The 13,759-nt window shown below is 38.5% G+C and overlaps 1 protein-coding gene across 1 annotated transcript in view; it reads left to right on the forward strand.

Moving 5' to 3' along the window:
* Positions 1-13,538, forward strand: part of baiap2l1b (BAR/IMD domain containing adaptor protein 2 like 1b) — a 31,436-nt gene extending 17,898 nt beyond the window's left edge. Inside the window, exons 7-14 of the mRNA XM_028041766.1 lie at positions 1,347-1,499; positions 1,620-1,775; positions 2,980-3,100; positions 3,577-3,793; positions 7,133-7,195; positions 8,138-8,345; positions 12,630-12,676; positions 12,753-13,538. Coding sequence (XP_027897567.1) covers positions 1,347-1,499; positions 1,620-1,775; positions 2,980-3,100; positions 3,577-3,793; positions 7,133-7,195; positions 8,138-8,345; positions 12,630-12,676; positions 12,753-12,825 — 1,038 coding nt within the window. The 3' untranslated portion in view covers positions 12,826-13,538. The remainder of the gene's footprint in view (positions 1-1,346; positions 1,500-1,619; positions 1,776-2,979; positions 3,101-3,576; positions 3,794-7,132; positions 7,196-8,137; positions 8,346-12,629; positions 12,677-12,752) is intronic.
* The last annotated feature ends 221 nt before the right edge of the window (positions 13,539-13,759 follow it).

Here is a 13,759-nt window from a genome sequence, read left to right on the forward strand (position 1 = left end):
GAGTCAGAAACACTGACTGTAAGATTCATGTTTCCATCAGCTGATTATTCCTGTTTGTGTTTGACACACTAAAGAGGCCATGAACCGCCTCACCCTTCAAGTAAATATCATCCCCCAGCATTAAAGGAATTAGCAGATGACTGCTGTTCTACAGCTTGAAAGGAGCAGGGGTGTGTGCCTCAGTGCCAGCAGCCGTTACAGGTGTGCCAGTTCCAGCCAGTTTGATGAGATGTGGATCTCCAAAGTAACAGAGCCAAGAAATCAGAAACAATCTTAACAAAGCCAGGTCCAGTCAGAGTTTTATTTGATTGTATTATTATTTTATTCTTTTTGAGAAGAACTGAGAACTTCTGATTGAAGTTATCTCTGGAGCTTCAAAATCACTTTGGATACAACTTATCTTCCCTTCAGTGCTATTTCCTAATACTTGTTCACTATATCATCAAAACAAAGTATTCTACTGAAACCTGATTGTGTCTATGTTGTTAAAAACCAAATAATCCAATAGGTAATATCAAAAATGAGCCTGCTGGGTTTGCTATCACATGCATGCACAAACCAAATCCTTTCAGGGACCCCACTGACCCTTTTTGATCCCTGTCAGTGAAGATAACACTGTCCCTCTGTTCACGAGATTTGTCCTGTCCTTCCTTCATGCTGCTGCTCTATCTTTTCTCTAAATACTACTTTCAGCAGAGTCTGACAATACAGGAAACGATAAACTAACAATACCTGTTCCCCTGCATAAGAGAGATTAAGATTTTAAGAAAAGAGCCGTGCTGCTTGCATGTAACACATCCTTGTTATGTTTGTGTATGCATCAACATTGAAAAGGTTTTGGTGGCTGTAGACCATGTGCAAGGCAAGATAAGAGTGTACCTAATAGAAGCTGTGTTTAACTCTTTGATGCACAACCTGGGTCACAAGAGCACCGACTGAGTTTTTATCAGTCAGGATTCCAGGTGTTCTTCACTTGCTTTGTTTTTGATCACCATACATCTTTACTGTAAGTTTTCTTTTTTTCAATAGAAATCCTCTTGTGTCACTTCCCCTCTCATGCACAAACGGGTTAAAAAATGACCCATTTGTGCTAGTCCACATATTCAGTCTATTTTTTTTATTTAGCAGAAACCTTTTCTCTCTTCTCCAAAAATATTGAATTATATCATTATCAAAACTAAGATAATTCAACAATACTTATACTTTGAATGCCCAATCATAAAATAAATGTACTGACAGCACTGAAGTACAGTCAAATCTGTTCCTCTCAGCTTGCAGATTCATGCATGTTTAAAGCAACTGGAATGGTATTGAATCTTCTTTCATATTTGTTTGCTTGTTGTCAGATCCTGGAAGCCCTGACAGTTCGACAGACGGAGATGCAGTTGTTCCTCGCAGATGGCTGCAAGGAGGCTCTGCTGGAGGAGAAGAGACGCTTCTGTTTTCTTGTTGACAAACACTGCTTGCTAACCTATCAGTTTGCTTCCTATCATGACAAGGTAAAATGCGCAATTCAAAGTTTGTAGTTTTTCAATAAAGTCACAAATTTGACAAACGTTTGTAACGTAAGGTTGTGACGTTTTAAATGTTGTTTTCTCCTTTGTGTGGCTGCTGGACAGACCAGAGACTTGCTGTCAACAAAGCTGAGCAGCTGGCAGGACCAGTGCAACGATGCCACCAACATGCCAGACAGCGTCTTATTCATGATTGATGAACTGCGCAAGCCAGTCGCCATTGCACCGATGCCTTCTCCCACCCCATCAAGACACAGCGAGGTATGACAGGACGAATGTGTAGGACAGTGAAACAATATCTCATCAGTGCAGAATGGAAAAATATAATTACACCTCTCAGTGAGGTGATTTCACCATGTGTGGGTGTACATATTAATGGTAGATGAAGTGATATAAATGCCATTATGTGTTGCGTAAAAACACATTTTTTATGAAACTGAATAATTGTGCCCTAGCAGCAGATAACAATGAGATTATGCAGCCATTTTAGTCAACACCTTCTTTGTCATGTTGGTCAGAAAATGGGCCTGGGTGCTTCTGGTTGGGAATCAAAATTTCACTTCAAATTAGAACCGTGTCGGTGCTTTAGTTGTTAGGCAATTTATTGCCGCAATGTTGATATTGCTGAATAAAATCATTCATTACATCCTAAAAACAAGCATATTATTTCAATATTTACTTAATTTGTAATTCTGTTGCTACAGTACCCTGAAAATAGGTCTTTGTGTCTTTACCCACCTGCAGTCCAATAACCTTGACTACTGCAGTGTTAGCCCTGCTTACTGACTTTATTAGATAACAGATACAAAAAATAAATAAAATCATATTCCTATGCAGAAGAATACTGGAGTAAATACTGAGCTAATAGATAATTGAATTATTTTAGCCATTTCAATATTTCAGTCAATGATTATTACATATTCAATTATGTATTGAAGTTTGAGAATAATTTATCTAATGCTTATCATCAATTTTATTTATCAGATATATTCATTACAGTGCAACACTACATATTTGGTTAATTTACTTCATTTTGCATTTGCAGAATATTTTTATTCATAACACTTTACATTTTTTCCCTTGACTTTTGTGGGAGTCATAGATGGAAAACAATTAACATTTTTATAGAAATAGAATTAGAATCAATAACCCTGTATCTTGACGAGCAGTGTAAACATTGAATATAATGTTCTGCCATTGCCAGAATGCAAAATTATCATTCCAAACATCATTTTATTACAACGTGTTGTTTTGTTAATTTCTCAATATAGCTGAATTGTGTATTAGTTCTGTCTGAAATTAAACTTAGTTTTATGTTTAGTGTTTTATTTTTAAACTATTCTGTTACAGCTGTGACTTTCTAGTTCAGCATTGGGGTCATTTTAATTTGTCGTACTTAGAAAGTAAAAGTTGTTTCCTGACTTCAAATGTCATGTTGATGATGTGGCTGATTCTCCTGTGGCAGAGTGCGCCCGTTCCCCCGGCTCCTCCTCTGAAGGCTCAGACCAGCCCTCTGGCTAATATGTTCAACCACCAAGACAGCAACACAAGACAGCCTGTTCATACGCCAACCAAAAACAGCATAGGTAATATAGCTTTTAATGTAAAAATGTCTGTGTATTTTTTATTACTTTTCAATATGGATGCTGTAATTTCCCTAGAGCGGACTATTTTAGCTTGACTTGGTTTTGGATTGTGTTTTTTTCCCCACTTGTTTTCAGTTTTACAAGCTTTCTACTTTTACAAATAGTATATATCCCTTGGCTGCATGCTTGTAACTCTGCCTTTTTGTTGAACTAATTACTATTAAAGTTGATTCACTGGCTTTAAAGGATGGACTTTAATTTTGAAGTAGTTTATTAAATCTGAGTTTAACAAGTGTTTTTACGTAAGATTAGGTACCTGAAAAATTATTAAAAACAATTGAACCTGTGTTGAGTGCTAATTATCAACACCAGCTGAACATACGCACCTCTAAGAGCTGATATAAGCTGCTTTTTTTTAATTGTTATATTCCTGTGTCTTCTCCATCTCTCACTATTCTCTTCCTTTTCTCCCCCAGACCATGAAAACGGCGACGAGAACAATCTTGCCAGGTCTGTGTCCGTCGCCACAGGCCTCAACAGCATGGCGAGGAGGCCTCGGGTGCGCACCATCTTCCCCCACACTGCTGGCAACAACAGCACGCTGCTCAGCTTTGATGAGGGAGACATCATTATCCTGCTCATCCCTGACGAGAGGGACGGTTGGATGTACGGCGAAATGGAAAAGAATGGAAAGTGAGTGCTAACTGCATGCTGTTGTCTGTTTGGCTGATGTGAGTTACCAAACTGTTTTGGTGTAAGTGGTATCCAAAACTGAAAAGTATGATTGAAAGGGTGTGACTCATCCTAAACTGTTTCCAGGGATTTATTAGCTCCCAACACCAGCTTCTCAGGTTACATTTAAAGGCTCCCTGTTAATATTAATAACTATAAGGTTATGGCAATTACTACTCTCTGCTAGATGCGCTGTACATGGGCGTTGAAGAAGCGATCATACCATCAAAAGAAGAGATTAGCAAGCGAAGCTCCTGATTTAGTCTTGCGCTCATGACCGCTTGCCTTTTTGAGAATGTGTCATCATGAGCCATGATGAGGCACCTCTAATCACTGTGTCATGATGAGCCACTCCTCTTGTTCCTCTAAAGGGTGGAGGAATATGAAGGAATTTTCCTGCCATAATCTATTGGCACACATGTTGAGTCTGAAAGCAGGATTTCATGTCTTTTGTTCTCAAAACTTTTAATTACCAGAGTTTTGCAAGCGAAAATTTGGTCCAAGCAGAGACTAAGTGTGAGCTCAAGGAGAGGTTTTGAGTGCAATCATTACAAGTTTTGAGAAGAAAGATATGAAGTCCTACTTTCAAAATAAAAATGTAAGCAAAAGTATTAAAAGTTTTGAGAACAAAAGACATGAAATCCTGCTTTCAATCTGAAAATGCGTGCTCTTGGATTATGGCAGGAAAATTCCTCCATATTCCTCCACTTTTTAATGTGGCCCATATTCATATCTGGTTCTAATCTGTATTCTAACTGATTCACGTAAAAGTAAACCAAGCAAAGCCACACCAACTATCAGAATCCATCCTGAGTAATCAGATCTGGGTTTGTTTGTTTTTGAGTGCAGATAAGCGTGATCACATTTCTGTTGTTCAACTTTCAAAATTTGAATCTAAATAAAGAAAATCTTTCAGTTGAATGTATGGTTATATTCATCATGACAAAAGGTAGTTTATAAAATAATCCTGAATGATTGTTGCGTGTTTTCCTGCCCGTCTTCAGAGTTGCCTGGACACGATCGGATCGCTCAAGATCAGTCAGAACTGGAGTTTGAGTAGTGCACCGCCCTCAGTTGGCCTCTCGTCTTGTTATTCTGATCATGTTTATTTCCTTACATGATTTTGTGGACTTGTCTTTGCTGGTTCATCTGTAAACTTGACAGATGAGGGGATAAGGTAAAGCTTGGCCCAGGGGTGGGATGTACAGCAGAAGCTGTGTGTGAGGGTGAGGAGTTCAGAACACCACCTGTTTGCCCATATATGAAATCAACAACAAAGCCTGCTCTCCCTCGAGATCTCTGACTCTTAAACAAAGATTTGTTCTGAATCCCTGCAAAGCGTGTTTGAATTTTAATCATTCATTAGGCTTGATCTCCGTTACCATCATGGGAAATTACCTGAGAAAAAAAAAAACACAATCCTTCCAGAGTTGCTGTCAAATGTGAGGCTGCTGCCTCAAAGAAAACTTTGTTCCGGTTGCTGCTGGAGAGGCTCAACCAAAACACACAAAGGCCTGAATGTTGTCTCTCATCATGTTTATCATCATGTCTCTCGAGATGGGCATCATGCCTCACAGGAGGTGGTTGGCTGCTTCTTTCTTTTCAGAAAAAAAACATTTCTGACAAATGTTTTCCACCAGCTGATCTGGAGATGGCTAAAATCATTCAGACATGCTAGTGCTGCTAATGGATTGAGGAATGTTCGATTAATTAGAAACCTTCCAGCAGACACACGTAGTCACATTTAGCTCATTGGTGCCTGACCACAAAATAGATGGGGAAATCTTAACATATAATAACATAAAATGAATAATGGTGTGTTGTGAGCTCACCTAACAGTGTTAGGTTTTTCCTCCATTGAAGCTAATATTCAAACTGTTTTATAATTCTGAGGTAAAATGTTTTCTTTCTTTTACTTTCACACCCACTTTTCCTACATAGAGAATCCCTTTAGAAAGTAAGAGTGCTCACTCCATCATTTTTCTGTTTTGCAAACACACTCATTTTCCCCAAGATAAGAGTTTTTATTTTTTCACTTTACAAAGGGCAATCACGCTCTGCAGTTTGACACTTTGTCTTTCATATGTGGTGGTCCCCTTCTATTTTAGAGCTGTGTGGCTCCTCAGACTCTTTTTGTGTCTGAAACTGTTTCAGTCTCTCTTTGCTTTACAAACAAAAGCATTGAATGTTATTTATGTTTCATGTTTCTGACATATATGGGTTTTCTGCCTCTAAAATAGGATTAAAAACATTTTCTAATCATCTGAGCGGTACTAATAGTATTGTGCTTATTTGTCTCCATTTGAAACAACAAGCTGTTTTTCTGAATTTGTTGAGTTGCTAGTAGCAACACATGTCGTAAAAGTCAATGCTTTATTAAATATTTTTCTTTTTGTGAACACCAGACCATGAGTAAACATTAGCATTTATTCATGAGTATGACTCAACAACATAGAATATCTTTGACACACAAAGAAAATGCCTGTTCTCCAAACCTTACACTTAAATATTAACCTTCATCCACAGTGAGGGAGAGGCTAATTCACATGCTGATTAAACACAACTTTGCACCATGGTAGCACAATCACAAACAGACTAGCTTTGGGTCACACTGTTTATAACATTCAAATACTTGGATTAATTCTGAATTTTGTTAAAGCTACACTAATTTTTTAGAGTCATCAGTAAGTTATTTTTTTTGTTTGTTTGTTTTTTGCCGGACAAATTAGATTTCTAATCTAAATCCAGGTTCATGTTGTATACTTTAAAAAAAGAAGGTTAAATTTCAAAATGCTGCAGCCTGCAACTATCCGCAGTGTTTACCTGGCTGCCTGTTTCAAGCTGATGGCTGTGGCTGCACTTTCTATAAACAGAAAGCTCATGTGGCCATTTTATTTACACCAACCTTCCAAGCTTAAAGCTGACTATTTTGACCATCTTTTTTTTCTTACATCATTATTTGAATTGAAAAATAAAGTTTATTTTAGTTTGTGTGTGGGAAGGAACAAATGGTTTCTGTGTCCTCCATTTGAAAAAAAAAATGCAACCAACCTTAGGAATTGACTTATTAAACCTATATTATACATCTAGTTCATTACAAATGGTCTTAGTTTTGAAGGTTAATTTGTTGAAAGATTACAATAATTTATACAAGTACTGATCTCTGTGCCTTTTGTTTAAAATGACAATAGAGCAAGTTCCTCAACAATGTTGTCTGAGTGACCTTTTGGTGTAACTGAGACGGTAGAGAACACAGACATTATATATTTCTGAGTCTCCTTCCTTGTTTCTGTGTTTCAGGAGGGGCTGGTTCCCTTCATCTTACTGCCGCGCTGTCAATGAGCAGCTCGTGAATAACAACAGGTAAGGGGACTCTGCATTCCAGTCAGCACACACACATACTGGTAGGTTTCATGTTGCAGCCGGCTGTATTGTTGGCTGCGTTTCCTCTAGTTACTTCTATTGAAGTTATAACCTTTCTAATCCTGTGGGTTTTCACCTGTTGCTCAACTTTTGATTCCTGTTTGTTTAAAGTCACATTCTAGGAAAATGGATAAAAAAAGTGAGAAAGAAAGTTGGGCAGTTAATCCTTGACTGACCAACTTTTTCACATGTGTTGTTAGTTGGCCAGGCATTGGTTGCAATCAGAACTTTTATATACTAATTCATTGTCATCATGAATATGATACTTTGAGATTTTAATGGTTTGATTGGATTTGAAGCAAAGCCTCTTGATTGTAATCTACATAATCTATTTTGATGACAACTTTGCTTCCCGGTGGACTACTACACCTGCTGATCGAGCATCTTCCACTTAATGATAAATTAGATCAGTGGTGGTTCCTGGATTCGTCTTGGTAATTTTTATTAATGTCCTTATATCTCATGTTGAGGATTTGGATCAGACGCTTCTCCTCCTCATCAGAAATGATTGTTTATTTTAACAGAGTAATGATCCCAAAATACAAAAATGTTGCTTTTGGAATGGATGACCCTCTCTAGCAATGAATGTTTCATTGCTAGAGAGGGTCATTCCTACTGAAAAATGTGTGGACTAAGCTTAGCTGGTTTCATGCCAGGAAACCAGCTGATTTAAATAAAGCTTTAAGTGTGCAGTTTCTCTGCAACTGACTAAAGGTCATGTATCCAAAACCCATGTACATTATAATTGTATTGACACTTCTGACCACTTACCAAGTTGATTTTATCCCTTTAGTGGAAACCAAACACATATTGGAGCCACTTGGTAATAAAACTTTCTTCTCTTCTTGTCACATTTCTTCTCCTCCACCTGTTTCTCCATAGTGAGACTACGGCCCCTCTCCGCAGCAGGAGCGTGGTCAACCTCCACCATCAAGATACGGAGACAGACGAGGCCACCATGGTGCTTCCCCCGACGGACTACTACAGCAAAAGGAGCAAACCCTTGTCCACCGTAAGCGTCGCTACAAATAACCACCAGCACTCCCCCACGCCCTCGGCAGCATCCTCCACCTCCTCTGATCAGAACTCGGTGAGTCAGCAGGCGGGAGACTTGGTCAGCGGCCATTTCTCTGACATTTTCACAGCTCTTAGAGGAGTCCTTTGAAATGTCGAGTCTCGTCCAGTTAAGCCAAGAGTTTTAAAAAAGCAGTTGTTTTGAGATTGATACCGTGTACAGAACAATCTAATCTGCTGTGTTCAGCCAAAGCTTTCTCCTTGTGCTGGCTCAGTTGGCTTTGTGAAGTTTATGTCTCACTTGATATCTGCAGCATCGTGGCTACAGTACCCTCAGCTGCACAGCCTTATCTTGACTGGTGATGAAGGTACTTGTATGTGTGTGTAGATGGTGTCCGATGAGCTTTATGTGTCTGTCCAGGAAACATAAACACACACAGATATACTCAGTGTAGCATGGCAACACACAATCCAGTATTTGGATTCAGTAAGTCGTATACTGTTCAAATATTTTCAACTTGCACAGGGTACATATTTATTGTTTTATTTCTGAGATTTTTTATTCTCACTTTATTTGTGTGATAACTGCTTCTACTGCAGGTGTTAAAGGAACTTTGTCATACTTCAGGAAGTTGTCACCTTCACTTTACAGAGAGCAATTTAAAAACAAAAAGTCCCCACCTCCCTCAAGTTGCATTACTACAACTATTCATATTAGACCTGCAAGAATCCGGTTTATTGAGGAAAATTACAAGGGAGAACCAAGAGGATCTGATGTCAGTCATTCATAACCTACAGTTACTGTAATCATTAGTTTGCATGTAAATTAGCCTGTTCTGGTTAAAAAAAAAGGAGGCAAGAAGGAAAAGTGAACAATGCATTGCAAATAATAATAATGCACCTGGAATTGTTCATTTTGTCACTTTACAACCACAAATTTAATTTTTTTGGGGGGGAGGGGATGTGGGGTGAATTTTATGTAATAGACCAGCACAAAATAGCTTTTTTGTGAAGTGGAACAAAAGTTAAAAATCAATATTTTAACTATCATAATAAAAGAAAACCACCCTTTCAACATTAGTGCTTTGGTGTGATGATGACATTCTCAGGTTGTTGGTTTGGTGTTATGAGCTTCTTTCCTTTCCACACTGCAAACTGGACTTTATTTCAGCAATAGCTTTCTTCTTGCTATTCTTCCGTAAGGGAGATTTGAAGAGTGCATGACTGAGTGGTCCTTGTGACTGATTCTCGGATCTGAGCTGTGAATCTTTGCAGCTCCTCCAGATTTACAATGACCGCTTCTCTTTATGCTGCTCTGCTTGCCATAATTTAGGTTCCCATATTATGGAATCAGCAGTACTGATGTGTCTGATTTGGTCCCTTGTTTCTAAAGATTGCGTTTGTTCTCTGGACAACCATCACAAAACAGCTGGGTCTATTGTTAGATAAAATTATACACAGGTGGACTTCATGTGATAATTAGGTTACCTCTGAAACATCAAATGAGATGGACAAGAGAGGATAATTAAGGCAATTTATCCTTTGGATAGTTTATTTATCCATTGTGAACAAGTAGCAAAAGAAAAAATTCCTTCTTTCCCTTTTTGTTTTGGTTACCAAGAACAGAAAACACTGGACCACCATGATGCATATTGTTCAGTTTCAATCTACTTCCTGTTAATTCCTATCGTTTTAACATAGGTTCATAGGATTTTCAAAATATCATTTGAAACATCGTAGTGACTAACCCAGATCCATTTTCTTTATAAAATAGAGATATCAGATAAATGGCTCTTTGACAGCCGTTTCTAGTTCGAGCACATTCACTTCTTTCCAAATGACCTTTCATTTGCATCGTATGCAAAGTCGCAGGCAAAGCTGTGGTTTTCTGTCTGCCAAAGCTTTTTAGTTTTTCCCCAGCTGGACGGATGTAAATGCGTTTGCAGTATGACAGGGTCAAATGAGTCTTTATGATCACTTACACACCATGTAAACGTATAACTTGCTGCCTGCGCAGCAGCATGCTGCCGGTTAAGTGTTTCACACATTTTCCGACACTTTTAGATTTACATTCAGTGTACATCATTTCATAGTAGGAACTTTTTTCTCATTTGGTTTTGATTATCAACAGACAGTGTCAACAGACATTATCAACAGTGTTATCAACAGACCTACATTGCAGGGGACAAATGTTTTTTCCATAACTGGCTGGAAGTTATTTTGGAATTTCACTCGGATGAACCCGATACCTTTCTTCCATCTCTGCCACTCATTCCTCTTTGTTTTTCTCATAGCTATTTCAAGATCTGACTCGCTTGTTCATTCATCTTCATCCTTCAATCTTTTTTCAGTCTCATACCTCTGCTGCAGCACACAGAGAGCCTGATTACCGAACAGACTTGTGTGGGAAAAAACCTCTAACTGTACATTAGATTATAAAACGCTGGTTTATGTTCAGCGAAGTGTCCAAGTGGGTGGCTGTTATGTTGGTAGAAAACTTGTAGCTGCAGCGATCTTGAATTTTCCTCACTTTCATAAGGTATTGTTGTTTTCTAACAATTACCAATGTGTACATTTTTGTCACCTATAAGTGTAAAGTATTTGTTTTTCTTGCTAGCTGATAAACCCTGAGTTTTTTTTAAATCACATTCTTTCATCTGCTTTGAGACAAAAACTGATCCCAATCTGTATCAGTCTGATGCAGGTTGGTCCAGATCAGGTGTGAAGAGAGAGATGTCACAGTGGGGGTGGGAATGGGGAAGTGGGGGAGGTGAGGTTACCCTGGAATGCTCTTTCACCTTGACAAAAAATGCAACCTCACTGGTTTTGTTTTTTAAAAAAAGATAACAGGTCACAGGAATCAATAGATAGGGAAGAAGAGAGAGCTACTCAAGTAATCAAGAGAGAAGACTAGAGGCAAACTTCTATTTTGCATATGTAAGCTGGGTATTGGAGAAAAAAGTATAGTGAAGAAAATGATCAGAGCCCCTGGAATTTCTATCCACTTCTGCCCTCTTGTGGACATTCTTGGCACTGCAGGCTAAAGCGCCTTTCAGACTGTTGACTGAAACCATAACTACTAGTTAAAATCCACCAAATACTTTTGCTTGGAGCTGCAAAATGTTAGTATTGCAAAAGACTGCTTGGACAAATATTAGCTTATCATATGAGTACAAGCCAAGGCATTCAAGTTTGCCTGTTTAATTCAGTAAAAGCACAGATTTAGGGAGGCATTAAGATGTAGCATCAAGAAGCAATAACAAATTTGTTGTCCCTTTTTATGCAAACTTGCATAAAGGTTAACTTATAACGGCAAACATTTACGTTGGTCATTGTGGAGCAAAGTTGAATTTCCAGACGCTCCGGGCTCCACGAGTTGACTTGTGATGCAACAAAACATGTATTTGCATGGCAACGTCAGACCTATTTGTCCGTTGTTTTTATTCCTATAGAGTGTGTTTACGGATTATAAACTCACAACTAAAACCCAAGTTATGTAACCTCAGAGGTTTGGCAGTAATGAAAAGTATTCCTACTTTCTCCATTTTCCCTCAAAATAAGCAAAACCGTTGTTTGAAATTGATGTCAAAGTCCAACACAAAGTAGCACATCGTTGCCAAGTGGAAGGAAAAGGATGACCGGACTTTAAAACATGTCACAAAATAAATGAATGAAAAGCAAAAATACACAGTGGGATGGTTGGCAGTGTTAGCTTTCCTCCGCGTATTGCTTTTTGTGTGATGTAGACGATTAGCCTCTGACGCCTTCTGTGTTTAGATTTTAGGCGGTTGGATGCTATTCTCTTTATTTAGGGTTATTGGGCTAACTGGGGCTTAATACATAGACATGTTATGGCTTCTCTGCTTTCTATTTAAGAATTTTCAAAAGACATTCATCTTTCACATCCCTCTTTGTAATTATCCACTATGTGTTGGTCTGCACAAAACTCCATTAAATTGATTGTGGTTGTAATATGACAAAAGGTGGGAAGGTTTAAGAGAGAAAAGCTTTTTCAGTGGATCGTAAAACCTAGCTTGCTACAGGAAACATTTGCATGGTTCACTGTGTAGCAGACTTGAATTTCTTGAAACTCCAGGTTCTACATGAGTCCGTGTGACGTTACAGTTTTTGCACGCTGATGTCAAACCCATTCATCCGATCGTCCATTCTTGTGCAGTCCATAAAACTGTTTTCGGATTGTAAACTTGCCCACGTTTGAATCAGTGTAACTGTGACATCAGCAGCAAAGCGTTGTCGTCATGTGCGTTTTTATAATGTGTCATGGTGTTGTGCTTCATTGTGAACTTTTACATCAAGCTTGCCCTTGATGCAGACAATGACGTGTGTGTTTTGTCCACAGGCCGAACAGTCTAACGGCACCTCGAGACCTCCGCCTGCTTTCCTCGCGTAGGTTGCATAATATCAACATTTGCTTTTGTTGCACTCAGTTGTGTTAACCGCGCATATTGTCTGCTCCTCACAGTGGAGGAAATCCATTTGCAACAGTCAGGCTACGACCAACTGTGACTAACGATCGCTCTGCACCCGTCATCTGATCTCTAACATTTCCATCCATCTCCGAGCTCATCGTTTGACCTCTGCCTTTCTGGTCCAGCAGTTTCTCCTGGGTCAGGGCGGAGGGGCAAAAAGGCCATTTGAATCTGCTACGAACTGATATGGTAAACTAAGTATTTTAGTACCTGAACCGATGTCTATTTATGATGTATAAATTTTCTATGGCTATATTTTAGTCGGTCTGTGTGTGTCGGTGAGATTTAAATGGACACATCTTAACTTGCACTTGAGACATGGATGAATTAAAAACTGCTCAACGAGAATCTTGTGATGTATTTATGCCGTTGATGTTGCTTGTCTGACTGTTAGAAACCATTCTGTGGTTAGAAAACAATACTGTGGAGGACTACTACATTTCAGGCTTTAATCTATAAACTGTTGAAAATCACTAGACGTGTTTTGAGGAAAACGATTATGTAAAAATGTCCTAAAAGGCACAGAAGGATTTGCTTTGGTCCTCTTGTACATTTAACTGATTCTCTTGTTATCCAATGCCTGTTGGGCCATTTTCTTTTTTTTGTAATGTGGACACTTGTGCCTTAATACTACATACATACTGTAAAGTATCTTACCTGTACTTTATCCCATCTGTGCATTTCTGATACAATCAGATGGTAAAACTACATGTATGCTTTTCCATCATTCATCACATCCTTATAATTTGCTATGTAACAAATAAAGATTTATTTCTTCAGTTTGTTTTTATTTACAGACGTTTTCTGAAGTACTCGTACTCGAGCGGTTTTATATTTAGTCACGGTACATCTGTGTTTTAACAGAAATGGTGCAGTTTACTAATTGCGTGACTTCTGAAAGACTGGATTTTATAAGGGCCACAATATTTCTGTATGCAAGCAAAACAGAAGTTTGTGGTTTAAGTGTGAAGTTAAAGGGGTTTGAATAACATTGCAAGAA

The sequence above is a fragment of the Xiphophorus couchianus genome, chromosome 16 (genome assembly GCF_001444195.1).
Source record: "Xiphophorus couchianus chromosome 16, X_couchianus-1.0, whole genome shotgun sequence".
In the NCBI taxonomy this organism is placed as follows: Eukaryota; Metazoa; Chordata; class Actinopteri; order Cyprinodontiformes; family Poeciliidae; genus Xiphophorus; species Xiphophorus couchianus.